Raw genomic sequence first — 18,569 nt, forward strand, 5'->3', positions numbered from 1 at the left:
GTCCTTACAAGACTGGCACCTCATGTCATCCTTTGAGTATGCTGAAATTCCTGCCGCGTCTCGCGCTAGGTGGCTGGGATTTATTTTAATTTCGTGTATGAAATTAAAATCTGTAGTTCAGAATATTGGCAAAGTCATTGTTTCCGCAACCCTTCCTTTCCACAAAACAGAGGCGCACGGAAGGCTGGAAATAAATTAGCGATGACCGCAAAAAAAAAAAAAAAAAAAGGAAGTGCACAGTGTGATGGATGAAAATAACACGTGAATAAAGATGTAGTGATAACACACACACACACACACACACACACACACACACACACACACACACACACACATATATATATATATATATATATATATATATATATATATATATATATATATATATATATATAAAATAATGTTGATCAAATGATACAAGTGTGTTTATGTTTAGTTACATCACGGCCTCCCTTTCAAATGAGGTGTTGCTTTATTTGCTAATAAATTATTTTGGTCTTGTTCCCTTGAACATTGCTTTGATTTTTGTTGCTAGGTTAAGCTGAACTTGTACCACCTCGGACTGCAGCTCATACAAACAGCCCATGATAAATTGTGCAACCCCTCCCCCTCCCTCATCCTTTACACAGCTAAGAAGGCTGGCTGTTCCATTGTCAGTCAGCAAGGGAAATTAAAAGAGGAGTGGCTCCTTGACATACTTGTACCGTGACATCCTCCGGAAAGAGTATTATGCACTAACTAACAAAATACATCGATACATTTACTTCAGGAGACTGTTGAAATTCCTTAATGTAATGAAGCTTATGGAAAACGGCCGACCAATGTAGCTTCTAGTGACTGTGTAATTCATAAAAAGCATTGTAGCCAGTTTAGAAAAGCAGTACTTCTAACTTCTTTGTTCAGAGGATAAAAACGATGACGTTGTATTGATGACGTCTGGGCAGCAGAACAATGGTCTAACAATAGCACGATAAAGTTTCTAATTTAGTCCCATCCTCTCTGAAGGTATGGGAAGCCTCGTGAACAAGAGAAAGCTTTGATGAACACTTTAATTACCATACGTACCTTTTTCTACTTCTTTTCTTTGAAACATATTATTTTAATACGTGCATCAGGACAGAATGTAACGTCAGCCTTGATTGAGTAGAACAATGGAAGAATATGGTGTATATCTTGGTGCAAAAAGGGTTCGAGTATTTTACGGATGTATAGTGTTAATTAAACACCTGTGTTTATTTTCCATCCATCCATTTTATAATTCTTTGGTAGTGAATGGTTGGCACTGAAGAACTATTGAGCGCCTGCCGCTTTTTATATATATCTTTTCATACTTTTTTTAATTCTCATCGAGGCCAAGTAAGCTTATTGCTTTGATGAAACTGGTAAAGGAAGTGTATTTCTAAAGTAATGAAATCGCCATCTATTCCCACTGTATGTGTTGGTTATTGATTGATTGTAAAAATGAATTAGAGACTGATTGAAGTGTCTACTAAAATACAGTGCCCCAGATGCAAACTGATTATTCCGTAGTAGCTACTAAAAGTACATTTTATTAATTATCATCGATTGTGCTTTGAGGGGCATTTGCTGGTTATTGAAGGAAAAATATAACGAACTTTTATACTATTAACAGAATATTTAGAACCTGAAATTTGGCTACTGTGTTAATTTTTAAGCATGTTACTGTAATGAATACGTAAGTATAATAGAAATTAAAATAAAAACATTTGAATTGGGCGCTTCCCGTTACTTCTTTCGAGAAAATGAACTATCGTTCGACGCCTTCTTTGAAGACTTGAACTACCAACCGGCTGGAGTAACAGGCATTTCGCCCTACGCTAACACGAACGCTTTGTCCCTAAGTTCCCTAACTGAACTGCTGCGCTTCCCGCTTGTGAAATATTTAAGGGGCTGCAAGTTTTACTTTTGTGTGTGTGTGTGTGATTCGCCTTACCGGTTGATGTATTGCGTAAAATTGTTGTCAAGTTCGTTGGCCACTTGAAGAATGTTAAAGCTTGAAGAAATTAACTGGAAACCCTGCAGAGAGCTATCTAATACGGTGAGTTTCTTTCAGCGAGTATTTGCAGATTGTAAATCGAAAGTGGGAAAACAGGAAGAGCATTTTTGTGTTTTTGTGAGGCAATGTAATAAGAGACAGGCTGGCATTATGCATGTCCTAAGCCAGATCAACACCATTAGCTAACTTTTACAACCTAACCTACGTGTCACTGTCAGTATTATCATGTTGCTTAACCAGTGTTAGCATACCCGAGGAATTTTTGCTAAAATTGATAGTGAAAATACAAAATATGCATGTAAGTAATTTCATGGTGATATTAATACGTATGTTGGGTCAAGTCAAGAATAGCGAACGCCAAGGAGCGAACCCAACATCTCCACGTCAAGAACGGCGAACCCAATGATCCCCCATGTAAAGAATGGCCAACCCTTTCCGGTCCGAACTCTAATTCCACATGAGGGCTAGTACTAAACACGGCGAGACATTGATTCATCTACACTGTTTCGCCATGTTTAGTACCAGTCCCTGGTGGGGGGGGGGCGTCAAATGTATTTCTCCTTGTTTAGTGCTAGCCCCTGTTTTTATTTTATACAACAGCGACCTCGATTATCCCCATGTAAAGAATAACGAACCCAATAATCTTCTTGTAAAGAATAGCGAACCCTGCTGCGAGTGGGTTCGCTAACCTTGACATGATCCCATATGTTTGTTCAACTTAACAATATTGTGTTGACCGTTTTCAGTAGCATTCAATGCCGAGTGATTTTGTATGTGAATTATCGTTGCCGTTCGCACACCCTCCCAAATGGCAGCTGATAAATTAAAATATACTGTATGTAGTTTAACAAGGATGATGTAAATTGATAAAGCATTCCTGCAAAATTGTTCCGTGTGCAGGTCTCGTGTTCCTGATAGTGACTTGATGGGTAGGAAGATTAGGGAATGCTGTAACGATGAATACAACGGCCTTAAGTCAGGCATGAGAGGGAGGGAGTAGGTAGGGTAGGGGTCTCTTAACACGTTCCAAAAACTACCCGGTACCCCAGAAATGACTTTGGATCGAGGAAAATTGCATTGCATTTATTAAATAAACTTGTGGAATATGTGCCTCTTTACTCATTTACATAAGCCCAATAATATAAGGGGTGGCCTGTAATGAAGTCACAGGAAAAAAAAGTCACAGAAAAAAGTCACAATTTTGGTTAGGAAAAAAAAAGTCACAGAAAAAAAGGCCACAGTAATTTATGGTGGCCGGTAATAAAGTCACAGGGGAAAAAATCACAATATTTCTTGGGGGGTCATTATCTTTGATATAGTCTATTTTTGTTTCTACGGATACATACCGGCTTAAAAAAAAAAGAAACGGACTTGTGCTAAACACGCCACAAAGGTGGACACATACCGGGTTAAAACCCTTGTGGGTCACTATCTAGGAAAAATTAATGTGACTTTTTTTCCTGTGATTTTTTTTCTGACTTCTTCCCTGTGACTTTTTCACCTGAATTCATTTAAGGAGGAGTCAAATATTTTATGAGGAGTCCGATAAGAAAGCTAAAGGGTGATAAGAAATTTGCTAGTTTATGAATACAAATATTATTAGAGAATTAGTTTTATTCAGGAGCGCATGATACTGCAAGAGAAAAATAACAAAACTCCTCTGGTAATGTATAATGAAAATTAATATGAAGAAAAGGTTAAATATATGTAGCCTTCCTGCAGTATTTTTAGTCAGTTTCTGTAGCATCTTTCAAGTGTTGCTATGAATTTCATCCGTTGTTATTTGGTGAGCAGATATTCCAGCCTTCTGTTAGCCCATCTTCAAATAGCATGTGATAACACACAGGGTTTGTATTTTTCATAGAATTTCTGAAATCTGTCTTCCTGTGTCTGATGTTGGTTGGGCAGAATAAGTGTTCACAGCATGCCTCCTATACCCTTGAAGACATTACCACATGCCACACTTACGGCCTCGTTTATAGGCAAAGACCTTTGCTGGTACACGCCAGATTAATCTGAACCAACGATCATTTTTGGGGGTAAGTCTCATATAACTAGAATGGCGTTCTTCTACTGCAGTAGTATGATCAAGCCAGAGCCCACCCAACTTTCAAGGTTTGGCATAATTGGGCTTTCTGCGGGTACCTTATCGGTTTGGGTGGAAATTGGTGAAGGAGGGATTTTTAGGGTAAAAAGGACTTACCTAAAAAGATGCCTTAGTATTAATGTACGTGTAGTTCACATTGCCGGCGTTCTTTACCAGCCTGGATCCCATAAGGGAGTAGTGCCGTCAGTGCACCCCATGCGGTGTACTGTAGGCATTACTTTAGGTTTTTTTGCAGCGTCCCTTCGACCCCTAGCTGCAACCCCTTTCGTTCCTTTTGCTGTAACTCCATTCGTATTCTTTCTTATATACGTCTTTCCACATTCTTCAGTCAATTGTTTCATTGTGCAACTGCGAGGTTTTCTTCCTGTTACACCTTTCAAGACCTTCCTACTCGTAATTTCTCTTTCAGCGCTGAATGACCTCATAGGTCCCAGTGCTTGGATGACTTCAGTCTTGAATTTAAGGTTGTGTGGGGTAGATCATACCCGGAAGACTTCGGTCGCAAGACAAAGAATTTAGGGTTTGGGAGACTTTTACTTCGCAACTTCCTTTAGATGCACACAAGGATGGGGGTTACAGAGCGGTGGTCAGGGGGTAGCCGAGGGGGCGCGTTGTTTGATGCTTCGTGTCCAAATTTCGTGTGCCTGGTGTCGGAATATTCTGGGTTCCGGTATATTTTGCCAGCTATAGGCTACATATCCAGATAAGTTGTGATGTGATTCTTATAATTTGCCTTCATTTAAGTCGTAAATTCTTATAGACTCTCTCTCTCTCTCTCTCTCTCTCTCTCTCTCTCTCTCTCTCTCTCTCTCTCTCTCTCTCTCTCTCTCTCTCTCTCTCTCTGCGTCAAGGATCCTTGGTGTTTGATTAAGTGTATCAAAAGTCAGTCGGACTCTCTCTTGAGGGCATTGGGTACACTGTTGTGAAGTTTTTCAGGGATTTGCTGTGCTAAATAGTGTGGTTTTAGTCCAGAAAAATTTACAGTGACTATAGTCTGTCTACAAAAGGTGGAGACTCGAAGGTGGTTAGCACTGCTACCATATATTTTCTTAAACCCATTCAAACTTTTCAGGAAAAAGGGTGATAACTTGGTAGAATTTGGCATTTTTTTTTTTTTGAGCGGCGCTGCCATTTCCTCGTGTATAGATGATTAGGGGTGGGGGAGGATTTATCTGGGGGAAGGATCGCTCAAGGAGGTTGGATTAAATCACGGTCCAGACTTCTATCTTGACCGTGGATTAAATCTAACCTCCCTGGGATCGCTGGTACCCATTGCCAGAAGCACAGAAGCATTCAAATTTACACCCACTGTTTCTATCTTTATCCAAGAAATTTAGAGCTGTCACAGTCGATTCACCTCAGAGCTGGGATACTGGATTTAGTTTTGGCACTACTGAAAAGTCATTGTCGAGAGACTAGGGTGCTTGTAGCAAACTTGCTTTGTCTCCTTAACTGATTGTATCCTTTTCCCTCGCTGCAGTGCAGCTATTCCAGGATAATATTGTAGTGCAGCCATTCCTGGATAATATTGTAGTGCAGCCATTCCAGGATAATATTGTAGTGCAGCCATCCCTGGATAATATTGTAGTGCAGACATTCCAGGATAATGCTGTAGGGCAGCCATTCCTGGATAATTTTGTAGTGCAGCCATTCCAGGATGATATTGCAGTGCAGCCATTCCAAGATAATATTGTATTGCAGCCATTCCAGGATAATATTGTAGTGCAGCCATTCCTGGATAATATTGTAGTGCAACCATTCCAGGATAATATTGCAGTGCAGCCATTCCTGGATAATATTGTAGTGCAGCCATTCCAAGATGATATTGCAGTGCAGCCATTCCAGGATAATACTGTAGTGCAGCCATTCCAAGATAATATTGTAGTGCAGCCATTCCAGGATAATACTGTAGTGCAGCTATTCCTGGATAATATTGTAGTGCAGCCATTCCAAGATGATATTGCCGTGCAGCCATCCCAGGATAATACTGTAGTGCAGCCATTCCAAGATAATATTGTAGTGCAGCCATTCCAGGATAATATTGTAGTGCAGCCATTCCAGGATAATACTGAGACATGAAAGCATTTTCCAAATGCACAATTATCAAGCATAATCTTAAATGCATCCACGTGATTATTTAATTCATCCATGTTTAGCAAGTGTTTTTGCTCTACAAAAGTTACGTAATTATAGACGAAGTGCTTATTACTTTTCTTATTACTTTTCCAGGAATTCATCATAGTATTCAAGCTCCACGTACGACTGCAAAGGATGGGAGGAAGACTTATTATAAGGGGACACCAGCGAGGTATGTGAAACATTCTGTGAGTAATGAGGGGACTGTAAATAAAATCTGTTCTCTCTCTCTCTCTCTCTCTCTCTCTCTCTCTCTCTCTCTCTCTCTCTCTCTCTCTCTCTCTAACCAAACAATCAACCATCGTTCCTTATCCCTCTCTTTGCTTGCTTACGCTCAAGAGACTACCATAATTGCGTGTCATTATTAAGTTACTGACGTTCAGAAGTTGATCTTCAAATGCGCATCGTCTCAGTGACCTCAGAATGGATTAAAAAGAATCCACAGTTATATGTGGCATTATATTCTCTCTCTCTCTGTAAAAATTGGCGAAAGCTTCACTGGGCAGAGAGAGGCAAAATATATGTACACACCTACAATTGTGAATTTTCTTAGTTTAATCCTTAGTCGGGGTTGCTGTCCTTCGGCAGTTTCTGTCTTGGACGGATCATTTCACGAAATGTTTTGGGCAGATGTTTCTCACACTGACTCCCTATTTCCCCCCCCCCCGCTATTTATCCGGGCTTGGGATCGGCACCGAGTCGATATGTCTTGACCCCCAGTGGTAGGTTGATTCTTAAATGCCCTTAATTTCATTCTGTTCTGGACCTTGCCCTGAGTATTCACGGAACTTCTGTTGACGAGAGATTATATCTTGAAATTTTATCTTCACTAAAATTAAACAGTTTTTGGCATGTAACTCGTTGCCCGGTTGACTGGTCTGCCGTCTTTACAAATTATCTTAATCTTTCGACCTAAGAAGCTAAGTAGAGAGTTTTATTGATCGTCGCTCAGAGGTTTTTCTTCAATCCGTACTCCATTTGTAACAGATTGTTTGCTTTAGTTGCCGACGATAAATATTTAATTTTTCTTTACTGGCTATTATCCACCACTTGCCAGGACTCGCTACTCTCGCTCCTTCTCTCCTAATGACGGGTACCTTAGTTCACAGAGATTTGTAACCTCGCCTGTTAACCTTTCATTCCACACCATTTCACTGACACGCCCATAGATATCCTTAATTTCCTCTGCACATCAAAAAATGACTTATGGCCTGCTCTGTGAGCAAGAGCCTGTGCTGGCATAAAGCCAGCTCAATCAGTAACAACAACAACAACATGCTTAGTTGCCCTTGCCCCGTAGAATTATAAAAACTGTGAGTCGATTGTCGATGAGAAGTGCACATACCGGGGATAATAATGTAGGTTTTTTCTCAAACTCAAAAGCTTGTGAATGGTAGATAATTAGGAATTGGACATGATGTGAATTTCCCATTGTTGAGTGTTTTGTGAATTACCTTTTTTTTTTTTTTTTTTTTTTTAAGGAGCTTGAAGAAAAATTCCTGAGCTTTGCTATATTTTAACCATTGAAAGTATGTGGGCAGCGTTTAACGACCTGGAACTGAAATGCTTCATTTTGTGCATTTATCCACAAAATTGTGTGATAACTTCGTCTCAGTATTTATATAAATGGCTAGTTTTATTAAATTGCGTTCTATAATTCCAACCAATAGGGAGGCGTATTTGATGTTATTTTCACTTCGATACAGAATTCTAGAATAAGTAAATCCTCTAACGCCTTCAAAAAACTATTAGTATGGTGAAATTCTATATCGTCGAACCATGGCTAAATTTTTTAATACCTTAACTTTACATTGTTGGTTAAAACAATAAATGCGAATTTTGAAAGTGGGTAAAAATATAGGGCCACTTTTAATGCGTATATATTAGATTTCACTGAAGCTTTTTTTTTCTATTTTTCCTTTAACTCGCTATGTATACACCGTTCCCTACGCTGAGATAATTAGTGACCACAAAGATGTGATGCTTATAATGCGTAAATTACATACCTGAGTGGTCTGATATGGAAATGTAATGCACAAATAAAACAAACAAGAAAAAAAATGCGCCAAAGTTTTCGGCGCAATCGATTTTTCTGTACAGCCGCTACAGCATATAATTAAGGCCACCGAAATTAGATCTGTCCTTCGGTGGTCTCGGTATAATGCTGTATGAGCCGCGGCCCATGAAACTTTAACCACGGCCCGGTGGTGGCCTATCGTATATCGTTGCCGGAAGCACGATCATGGTTAACTTTAACCTTAAATATGATAAAAACTACTGAGGCTAGAGGGCTGCGATTTGGTATGTTTGATGATTGGAGGGTGGATGATCAACATACCAATTTGCAGCCCTGTAGCCTTAGTAGTTTTTAAGATCTGAGGGCGGAAAGAAAAAGTGCTGACAGAAAAAAGTGCGGACGGACAGACAAGCTGGCACACTACAGTTTTCTTTTACAGAAAACTAAAAAAAAGTGCTGCTAGGAATGTACTTTTATTTTCCATCCTGAAAAAAATAGCCGAGATAACAGGAATTCTCCAACATAAATCTTTTTTGTTCTAATAATTACAGTATTTATCCTAACCGAATTACCCTAAAGTTGTCATTTTTAATAAAAATGTAAATGGAATCAGATTCTAATTGAGTTGTGAAACACTTCAGAGTTGTTTGCCTTTACCTCGAAGTTGTTCACTTATTCTAATCCACACACACAAAATTCAGGTTGTTAGAGGAAATCAACGGATTTACTCTTGCCAGCTCCTGAATTCTAGAAACGGTTCAGATTAGCAGTGTGATTTTACTGAAAGACTTGTGCTAAAGCAGTTCCCGTTAGAAGGACGATAGTAATGGATAAGTGCAGAGGATTTAAATTACGTAGTTTTGATAAGCAGTCGGGCAGAAGGAAACCTTGTGCACAAGTCTGAACATTGCTGTCGTCTCGCGCACGCTCAATCTACCATGTAACTTGATTCAAAAGTAACATAAAGAAACTGGACAACAGCCATTTGCGTATTCCTGCTCTCGAACGCGCAAGGGCCGTGCACAACACTTGTGAAGTAATATTCAGTGAGAGCAAAATGCTTAATGATAACAATTTAGAAAGCAGAAACATAAAGATGAGACACCTTGAAGAATCGTAAATATTGTTAAGGAATTTGTTTTATAGTGCGTGACGATGTCATAGAGGCTAAAGGCCTTTTGTCTTTACTAAAGTTAGGACCTGCCAAGGTGGATTGCCTTACAGAAACGAGGGTGCTTAGCCTAGGAGTCTGCTCTTGAGTTGGTTTGGATAGCCTTCACATAATTATTTCTAACTTGTGTAATATGTTTTTCACCGTCTCGGATAGCTTTCTTGACCTATAAAGAGGAAAAGGTGTTCCAGCTGGGATTGTTGGCCATATGTTTAACCAAAATTGGACTCATTTACTATTGAAGACTGCAGTTACAAGTTATATTTAAAACTCAGTGGTGAAAGTATCCCATAGAGCTGGTCTGGAATCTTGGGACTGACCCTTTGGGCTGAAGGAGCTGTTGGCCTGCATTCCCAGGACTGACAGGTACATTTATTTTTGGTTGTATTGGTTTTTCACTTTCATCTAAACTTCCTGCTCTGGCAAATAGGAAACCGTATTATTGCTAGGAATAGGAGCCACAGTCAGAGCTGATAGGGGTAGCTCCTGAAGATGTTCGGACCGAGGCGTATCATTATGACTTATTAGTGTCAGGTAACTGGTTCATATTTCGTGACTATTATGGAATTGATTTTGAAATGAGTGGCGGAAATTAAAGCAAGGTAAAATTAAAGTTAGGTAGTTAGGTGGGAAGAGAGCCGAGAGAAAAAATGAAAAGTAATAAACAGGGAGCTTTTGCACCTTGGACTGCAGGATTGCTGCAAAGAAGCTTTATTTCTACTTGCAATGTGCTGTTCATCTCGGTGTGTGCATTACGCTCTGATGAAAGTGTCCTTTGGAATTTGGCTCTGTGGAGTCCAGGGGTGTTTCGGTTCTAGGGTTGGAACTCTTATCGCTTGGGGTTTGGTATACACAATTAATCAGTACAGTTTGATCCAAATTCGAGAAGGAACTTTTTACCCTGAGTTTATTCAAAAGATCTAAAGCTTTTCCCATTTTTTCATCAGATATTTTCTATGTGCAATTGTTTCAACGGACGAGAAAAATGTTAAAATATGATTTGACAAAAGGTGTTATATTTAATTATTTTAAGGAAAGATTTGGTTGGGGTACAAATATTAATTGACGAAATCAATTTTATTTAGATTGTCAGAAATACAGTTAAGTTTATTTGCTCTCTAATTAAGAGATGTCACAGTATAGAATTTTAATATATAAAGATATATATTCTGTACTGTGAAGTGTTATACATAGTTGTGCATAACCTACACTTACTAGGACTATATTGTACAAAAATACACAATGTATATATCCTTAAAACGATTTGATTGGATACAAATTATAATTGACAAAGTAAGTTTTATTTAGATTTTCAGTTGTACAGTTAAGTTTATTTACTCTCCAATTAAGAGATATCACAGTATAATAATTTTAATGTATATATTATACATACATTGGTGTATGTATAACACACACACACACACACACACACACACACACATATATATATATATATATATATATATATATATATATATATATATATATATATATATATATATATATATATATATATATATATATATATATACGGCAAGCAGGAGTCAAAAGAAACGTTTCGTACTTGCTTAAACACATCATCAGTCTGTAAAATTGAAAAATACACATGATGAGCGTAGCACTTGTATTTTTAACTATTCTGATTATGTTCTTTCGAAGAGGAAGAGTTTCTTTTATCTTTCGGCCTGACTTCTGTATTCCGTCATATAGACCTAATTTCTCGTATTTTTACTTTCCTTTGAGGTGTTGTTTCCAAAGACTCAAGGGTTTGAATTGTGCTAATCTTGGTAGCTTTGCAACAGAAACTTTTTCTCCTACATGACACCTATAAGAACTTAAAAATAAATGGGCTCCCTTGCTTAGAAAGGAAGATTTGGAAATTTTAAAAATTTAAGTAAAATGGCACATATCGTTATCTGCAACCCGACAAGGGCAAGGGAGTAGTGTTAATGAATAAACAAGACTATCTACATAAAGTTAATTCAATACTTTCTGATAATACAAAAATTTTTACTGATTGGAGAACCTAGCTTAGAAATCTACAGAAGGGAAGATAAGATTAATATATTCCTTAGAAAGTTAAAAAGAAAGATAACATCTAAATGAAGAAACCTTCAAAAATTGTTTGTTACAGGGTCATCGTTTGGCATTTTGTATGGGCTCCTAAGATCCATAAGGATGGTATACCTATCAGACCACCTATGTCTTCATATAATAGCCCTTCGTATAATATCTCTAGTACTTAGTTCACTTATTAAATGATTTCTCAATATCCCAGTTTGCGCTAAAAATGGCTTTGACTTCCAACAACAAATAGTACATCAGGATGGTGATTTATATATGGCCAGTTTAGACGTCGAGTCATTATTCATACAAATGCCAGTCTCCGAAACTATTGAGATTATTCTGGACAAAGTTTTTTATGAGAGGTGTTATCTTTCACGGTTTTAATAGACAACTTTTTAAGTCTTGGAACTTGCAGTGCAAGATTCTGCTTTTTATTTTAACAAACAACTTTGCTTGCAGGTCGAGGGAGTTACTAGGTCCCATTGGGCCCTCTCTTCAAATTTTTTATGGCACATTTAGAAGAAGAGTTTTTAAACAACTGTCCTGAATCCTTTAAACCCCTTTACTATAGGGAGATATGTGGATGATACTTTTGCCCTATTTAAACATTCGTGGCAATGTCAATCTTTTCTAGATTACGTTAACTCTAGACATCCCCAACATTAGATTTACTATTGAGCAGGAGACTGAGAATACACTAGCTTTAGACGTAAAAATCACCCGCTTTGACCATAATTTTAGTACATCAGTTTTTAGAAAAGTACTTATACAGGCCTGGAGGTAGCTTTTATAGTTCGTGTTTCTCTTTTAAAATTAATGCCATAACGACTCTAGTTTTTAGAGCCCTCCGTTATACATCTAGCTGGGCAAATTTCACTTGAAATTGAATTTTTACTGGAATATTTACCAAAAATTCATATCCAAAAGACTTTTATAACATAGTTAACAAGATTGCAGCAATGTAATTTTACTGATTCTATTGTGAAATGTAATGTTCCTAAATTGACTATGTACGCTACGATACCATATAATGCTCTGACTTTCTTAGATCCAAAGTCAAACAAATCATTGAAAAAGAGTTTGGATTTCTAAAACTCAATTTAATACCTATGAATCCACTAAAGATTGGCAGCTTTAATTATAAGGACAAGCTACAGACCTTTATGAAGTCCAATATATTTACAAATTTGAATGCCTAAAGATGTCTTGGTAGTTATGTTGGCTCATCAAAGAGAATGTTGTAGGTCCGTTATTATAGCCATTAGGTTTTGAGCTACAGAACTGGCTCAAGAATAACTAATCCTGAATATTTCTAGTATTAGAAATCATGCCATTAAATGCAAGGTTAATATAGATAAAAACATTTTCCATCCTGGGAACTACCAAACAATCCAACTTAACGACCCTTGAGTCTTTGTTTATTAAACGTCATGCACCTCTTTTAAACTCAACGTGTCTTCTTCTCTCTGCACTTGGCTAAGTGTACTCTGGGCATGCGTGAGCTTGGTCTCACTTCGTCTTTCCCCCTTCTATTGATCAGGTAGACTTAGAAAAAAGTCTCCTTTTTTTTACTTTTTATGTATGTTGTACTTTAAAGAATTTAACTGCCGTTTTTTAATTTAGCTTTTATTTTAAATTGGAGAATTAATGTGTATTTTTCAATTTTACAGACTGATGATGTGTTTAAGTAACACGAAACGTTTCTAATAAATATGCAGCTGTTTTGTTTGACTGTCGTCTTCTTTGGACTCCTGTTTGCTGTTGTGTACTTCCGCCTGAATGTGTATATATATATATATATATATATATATATATATATATATATATATATATATATATATATATATATATCTATATATATTTATATTGTTCAATTAAGAAAGTATTATACTCGTACACAGTTACGCGACCGTATGCTTATTATGACTATAATAATGATATACAGTTGCAAAAATATACAAAGTATTTTGTACGTAAACGATTAATGACTTGTTTCTGAATATAGATTACTATAACTTTGTACTGTATGTATTACTGTGTAAGTTAGGTATATTTAACAGCTTAGGAATAACCATAAGCGTGTATGTTACTTTTATGATACGTTATATATTGCGTAGGATATCCCAATTCAGTTTACAAACAGGAACCGACTGGAAATTTGGGACGGCGACCCGAGAGATACACTGCCTGAGTTTTTCCTTGTGTTGGAACCCTCTGTACAATCCGAAGTCTCCTTTGAAAATAGTAATGTGGGGGTTGAAAGGTCTCTTGTCTGTGCACACCAATCCTCGCTCCTCGAATCTCGTAACGACGGCGTTCCGAAGCTGCAGGAGGAGTTTGCTCTCCTCGACGCGGACGTAGACGACCCTGGCGTCGAAGTGGCCCAAGCCCCCGAGTTGAATTTGAAATTCGGGCACCTGCGTGGATTTCATGTAGCTTTGCGTTAGTTTGCTAGTGGATATTTGTGTATACTCATGCCCTATACGTGCTGTGCTTGTTTGTAATCAGATCTGTACAGTAATCTGAATCAGAATGATAATTAGGTAGAATGTTGTTAAAATATGTATTGCAAGATGATTTTGCTTAAATTATGAAGGGAAAAAAACCTTATCAGTTACAATGAATGTGTAAGACATGGTAATTGTTCACTTTGTGAAAAGTGATTAGCTGTTTAATTATAGAATATCACCCGATAAAATGGCGTGTATTGTGAATGCTCTTAAAATATAAAACTATAATGAATGAGATTATCATTGCGTTTTCATTATGCTGCTTGGGAAGTCTATTATGGACTAAGGAAGGTACAAAAAGATTATAGACGTTACAATGGACGTCATATTGCCATCGTAAAATGGGTCAAGAACTTTCTTACCTGCGACGTGATGTTTTCGAGCAGATTCGTGGTGATCGAGTCGAGGTCATCTGCCGTGTAATAAGACATTTCTGGAACGAAAGAGTTTTTAATTGCCTAAAGAAATTTTTAAGTTTTGAAATTAGCGCTCTTGTCTTCGGGTGCATTTTTAACTTTTCGCCATTAGCAACTTAATTGAAAGTTTTCTGTGTTCGCTTTTCAGTTCTTCACGCGCCGGTAAACATCGGAATCATTAATCGGAAATTACAGTAAATGCTTTATACATCAGTAGGCGCAGCGAATATTCGTATGCAGTGAATGCATACGAATATTTTTATGCTTGTAGTACAAAAAAAAAAAAAAAGTTAAGTATACCTAGTTTTATTTCAGACCACTGAGCTGATTAACAGCTCTCTCTAGGCCCGGGCCTGAAGGATTAGACTTATTTTACGTGGCTAAGAACCAATTGGTTGCCAGCAGCAGGACCTACAACTTATTGTGGAATCCAACCACATTATAGTGAGAAATTAATTTTTATCACCAGAAATAAATTCCTCTCTTAACTCATCAGCCGGCCGCGGGAAACTGAACTCCGGCCCATCGAGGACAGTCCGGAAGCTCAACCGACTCGGCCAACAAAGGGCTGCTTGTAGTACAGTGCATCCAGATTCTAAGATCGCTAGGGTGGAGCTAATAAGGAATTCCCGTGTTAACAAATGTCTCATAATTATGAAATATGAAATAAGTGGGGGCTTAGCAAAGCCTACTCAGGTGGAAGTTTATTTTTCAAAGTATAACCATGAGTTTAAAAGTCACACTAAAAGCACGTCTGATTCTAAATATTTTCATCGGACATTTAATTTTTCTCATAAAAACGAGATGAGTCATAAATTCTTACCTACGCTGCCAAACTTAGTTTCCACGACACATGTTCGTCGTAGGGTATTTAAAATAGGTCAGAGGTCACTTTACTGTCTTGACCTTTGACCAACTATCTCCTTAAAGAACCATCTTGCTTCAACTGCTATTGTGAAAGGCCAGTACGGAAACCAAGGTGGAAACAAGGTTAGATGTATGGAGATGCCCTCCAAAGCCCTGACCCGGATTAAGTGAAGCCACCACTGACTACCAATCTGACATTACTGACTCACGTGTTAGTGAGTATCAATCTGACATTTCTGACTCACGTGTTAGTGAGGCAGTTGCGATCAGAACTTTGTTGTGAGAATCAATTTTTATTTACATGTAGGTAACTGATTGACACTTGAGCATGTTGTAAGGATTGAGAAGAAAATCATTGTAAAACTAGCAGCTTCTTGGGTGGAAACAGTACTGCAAATGGCAGGTCTCAGGCAAAACCATAAACAAGGGCGGAATAGGAAGTAGATTAAAATACCCGTCAATGAAAAACGACTCGTATAATCTTATAATTATAGCCTCGGGGTTTGTCTCAAAGACATTCAAAGGTCTGTCAAGTTGCTTTGTAAAACTGGCAACAGGACAGATCTTTAAACGCCACGCCAGAGAGGTCTCTTCGTGTTTGGTAGAGTATAGAATGTTTGACAGACTATAGGTGTTTACTCACCGCGATTGAGATCGAAGACCCCAACGGTCAAGTGGTTTCCGAATATTGGCCTTAGGTTTAAATTCTGGGTGTCGTCCCTCATGGCCAGCTGGATTTTGCGAAGGTCACTCTTCACCTGGTCTGGAATATCCAGGTAGACGTAATGGGTCGGTTGCCTGGAAAATAAGGTCACAGATTATTCACTGTCGTGAACTTTTTTTTTATTTTTTTTTATTTTCATCTTGTATATTAGAATGTATGTTACGCTTTCATAAGCGTATAAAGTATATGCTTTGGTGTACTGTTCTTATATGTCTGTTATGTGTGGTGTTTTTTTTCTCGAATTTTATTTCATATTTGTGAATAAGCAGAGTTTTCTGTACCTCCTGGGTTGCCTTCTGAAGCCCGCATATGACTGGTATGCCATCGCAAATGTCTGGAAAGAAAAAGAACATACTTTAATCAAAGATTGCGATTTGATTCATTTAGCCAGCGATGGAAAGGGATAGAAATGAGAGAGAAACAATGTCTCTTCTTAACTTCTCGAATTGCTGAATTACTTGCATTTTCGATTGCACAATTTTAATTGCAAATGGTCTGGGAGCAAAAGGTGCAGGTACACCGTCAGTGGCCATTGACTGGCAGCCCTTGATTCCAAGTGCCTTCAGTGCACCTCATGCGGTGCACTGTAGGCATTACTCAAGGTTCTTTTTTTACCGTCCATTCGGTCCCTCGCTGCAACCCCTTTCATTCATTTTACTATACCTCCGTTCATATTCTCTTCCATCTTACTTTCCACACTCTCCTAACAATTGATTCAGTAGCGAGGTTTTCCTCCTGTTACACGTTTCAGAATTTTTTTACTGTCGGTTTCCCCTTCAGCGCTGAATGACCTCAGAGGTCCCAGGGCTTGGCCATTGGCCTGAATTCTGTATTTCTGTTCTATTCTGCACAACTAAAATTTAAAAACGAATCTTTATAAAAATCGATAGACTTTAGTTATCTACTAAAAGTGGCTCCACAGCAAACGGACTAATGTTGTAGGTTGGAAAAGGCTTCAGTAAAGGAATAATAATCGATTGCAGGTCTTCAGGAGAAAGAGGGGACATTTGAGTCATGTAATGTGACGTTTATGTATCTTCATAGCGAGATTAATCTTTTATCAGAAAATCATGGAAATTCAGGATGGCTTGTCAAATTTCCTTGTTTTCATATGAGGGAACAATAAAATTTCTTCAGCGAATCTTGGAACAAAAAATAAAATACTTCATGCCGAAGTTAACATTTTGATAAAAAAAAAATTATCAGAAATATCGACGTCACGGAGATGTAAAAATAATTAAGCGATATAGCAGCAGTGTCTAGGAAGTTGGCAAGCGAGAGACTTTTGTCAGTTAGTTGTCCCCGTAGGGGGGGTTAGTGTCGTCAGTGCGCCTCACGTGGTACACTGTAGGCATTACTTAAGGGTCTTTGCAGCGTCCCTTCGGCCCCTAGCTGCAACTTCTTTCATTCCGTTTACTGTACCTCCGTTCATATCCTCTTTCTTCCATCTTACTGTCCACCTTCTCTAACAACTGTTTCAAAGTGCGGCTACGAGGTTTCTTCCTGTTATACATCTTCCAAACCTTCTTACTGTCGAATTCCCTTTCAGCGCTGAATGACCTCATAGGTCCCAGCGCTTGGCTTTGGCCTAAATTCTATATTCTGTTCTTTTGTCAGAGTTACGGTGTATTTTTTAATTTGATCCTGTACTTAATGTGGTGTTTTCCTGTCTCTGTGCCTTTCTCTTCAGGTCTCGCCTATTTTTAAGGTATTTATTAACCAATTTTAGCTGATCGAGAGAATTTAAATACATCACTCTCCATTTATTTTTTATTTATTTCGTTGGGTTGTTGGTGCACTTCCAACTGGTCCATCTTTTTTCAAAACTAGTTATCTCAATATATCTGCCATGAGTTAATACTGATTTATTTACGTAATTAGCGTCGCAATTTAATGGTATTATCGCTGTTTTTTTTTAATAAGAGGGTAAATGCAATCACATTTTATGAAGGATAAGATAATATGCCCCCATTGGCCTGGGATTGCTTATCAGTTGAAGGCTTAAGGCTTTTTCAAGAGAATAGAGAAATTCATGCATAGAGTATATATTTCATTCAACAGAGTGGAGAATATATATAATATATATATATAGATATATATATATATATATATATATATATATATATATATATATATATATATATATATATATATATATATATATACATATATCTATATACATATATGTGTGTGTGTACAGTACATGCACAGAATCACGCAAGCACGCAAAAACATTTATTGCAACCTTTCTAGACGCAGTTTTAAGTGAATGTCAATCATTTTCTTTGAAGGGAAGCGTGCGAGGCATCTTAGCAGTACTGTATAACATCTCATAAACTGTAAGGAATGTCTCTATAGACCATGTGTATACCCGTGTCTGTTCAGGTAAACGTACACTGGGACGACGCGACGTAAGAGAGAGAGAGAGAGAGAGAGAGAGACTATGGTCTGGCTGCAAAAGGTTGAGACTCGATGGCGATTAGCGCCTCTTGACATGTCAATCAAACTTTTCAGGAAAAAGGGTGATAATCCGGTAG

The 18,569-nt window shown here is 37.8% G+C and overlaps 1 protein-coding gene and 1 long non-coding RNA gene across 2 annotated transcripts in view; one reads left to right on the plus strand and one right to left on the minus strand.

Annotated features, from left to right (window-relative positions):
• The first annotated feature begins 1,819 nt into the window (after positions 1 to 1,819).
• LOC136836271 (uncharacterized) overlaps positions 1,820 to 18,569 on the plus strand; it is a 643,006-nt gene continuing 626,256 nt past the window's right edge. The window contains exons 1-2 of the long non-coding RNA XR_010852355.1: positions 1,820 to 2,059; positions 6,354 to 6,432. This is a non-coding gene — a long non-coding RNA (uncharacterized lncRNA). The remainder of the gene's footprint in view (positions 2,060 to 6,353; positions 6,433 to 18,569) is intronic.
• The window catches only part of LOC136836620 (uncharacterized), a 7,640-nt gene continuing 2,688 nt past the window's right edge, over positions 13,618 to 18,569 (minus strand). Inside the window, exons 3-6 of the mRNA XM_067101083.1 lie at positions 16,314 to 16,366; positions 15,952 to 16,106; positions 14,388 to 14,458; positions 13,618 to 13,932 (exon numbers count right to left, since the gene is read on the minus strand). Of these exons, the coding sequence (XP_066957184.1) occupies positions 13,618 to 13,932; positions 14,388 to 14,458; positions 15,952 to 16,106; positions 16,314 to 16,366 (594 nt within the window). The remainder of the gene's footprint in view (positions 13,933 to 14,387; positions 14,459 to 15,951; positions 16,107 to 16,313; positions 16,367 to 18,569) is intronic.

This window comes from Macrobrachium rosenbergii, chromosome 56 (genome assembly GCF_040412425.1).
Source record: "Macrobrachium rosenbergii isolate ZJJX-2024 chromosome 56, ASM4041242v1, whole genome shotgun sequence".
NCBI lineage: Eukaryota > Metazoa > Arthropoda > Malacostraca > Decapoda > Palaemonidae > Macrobrachium > Macrobrachium rosenbergii.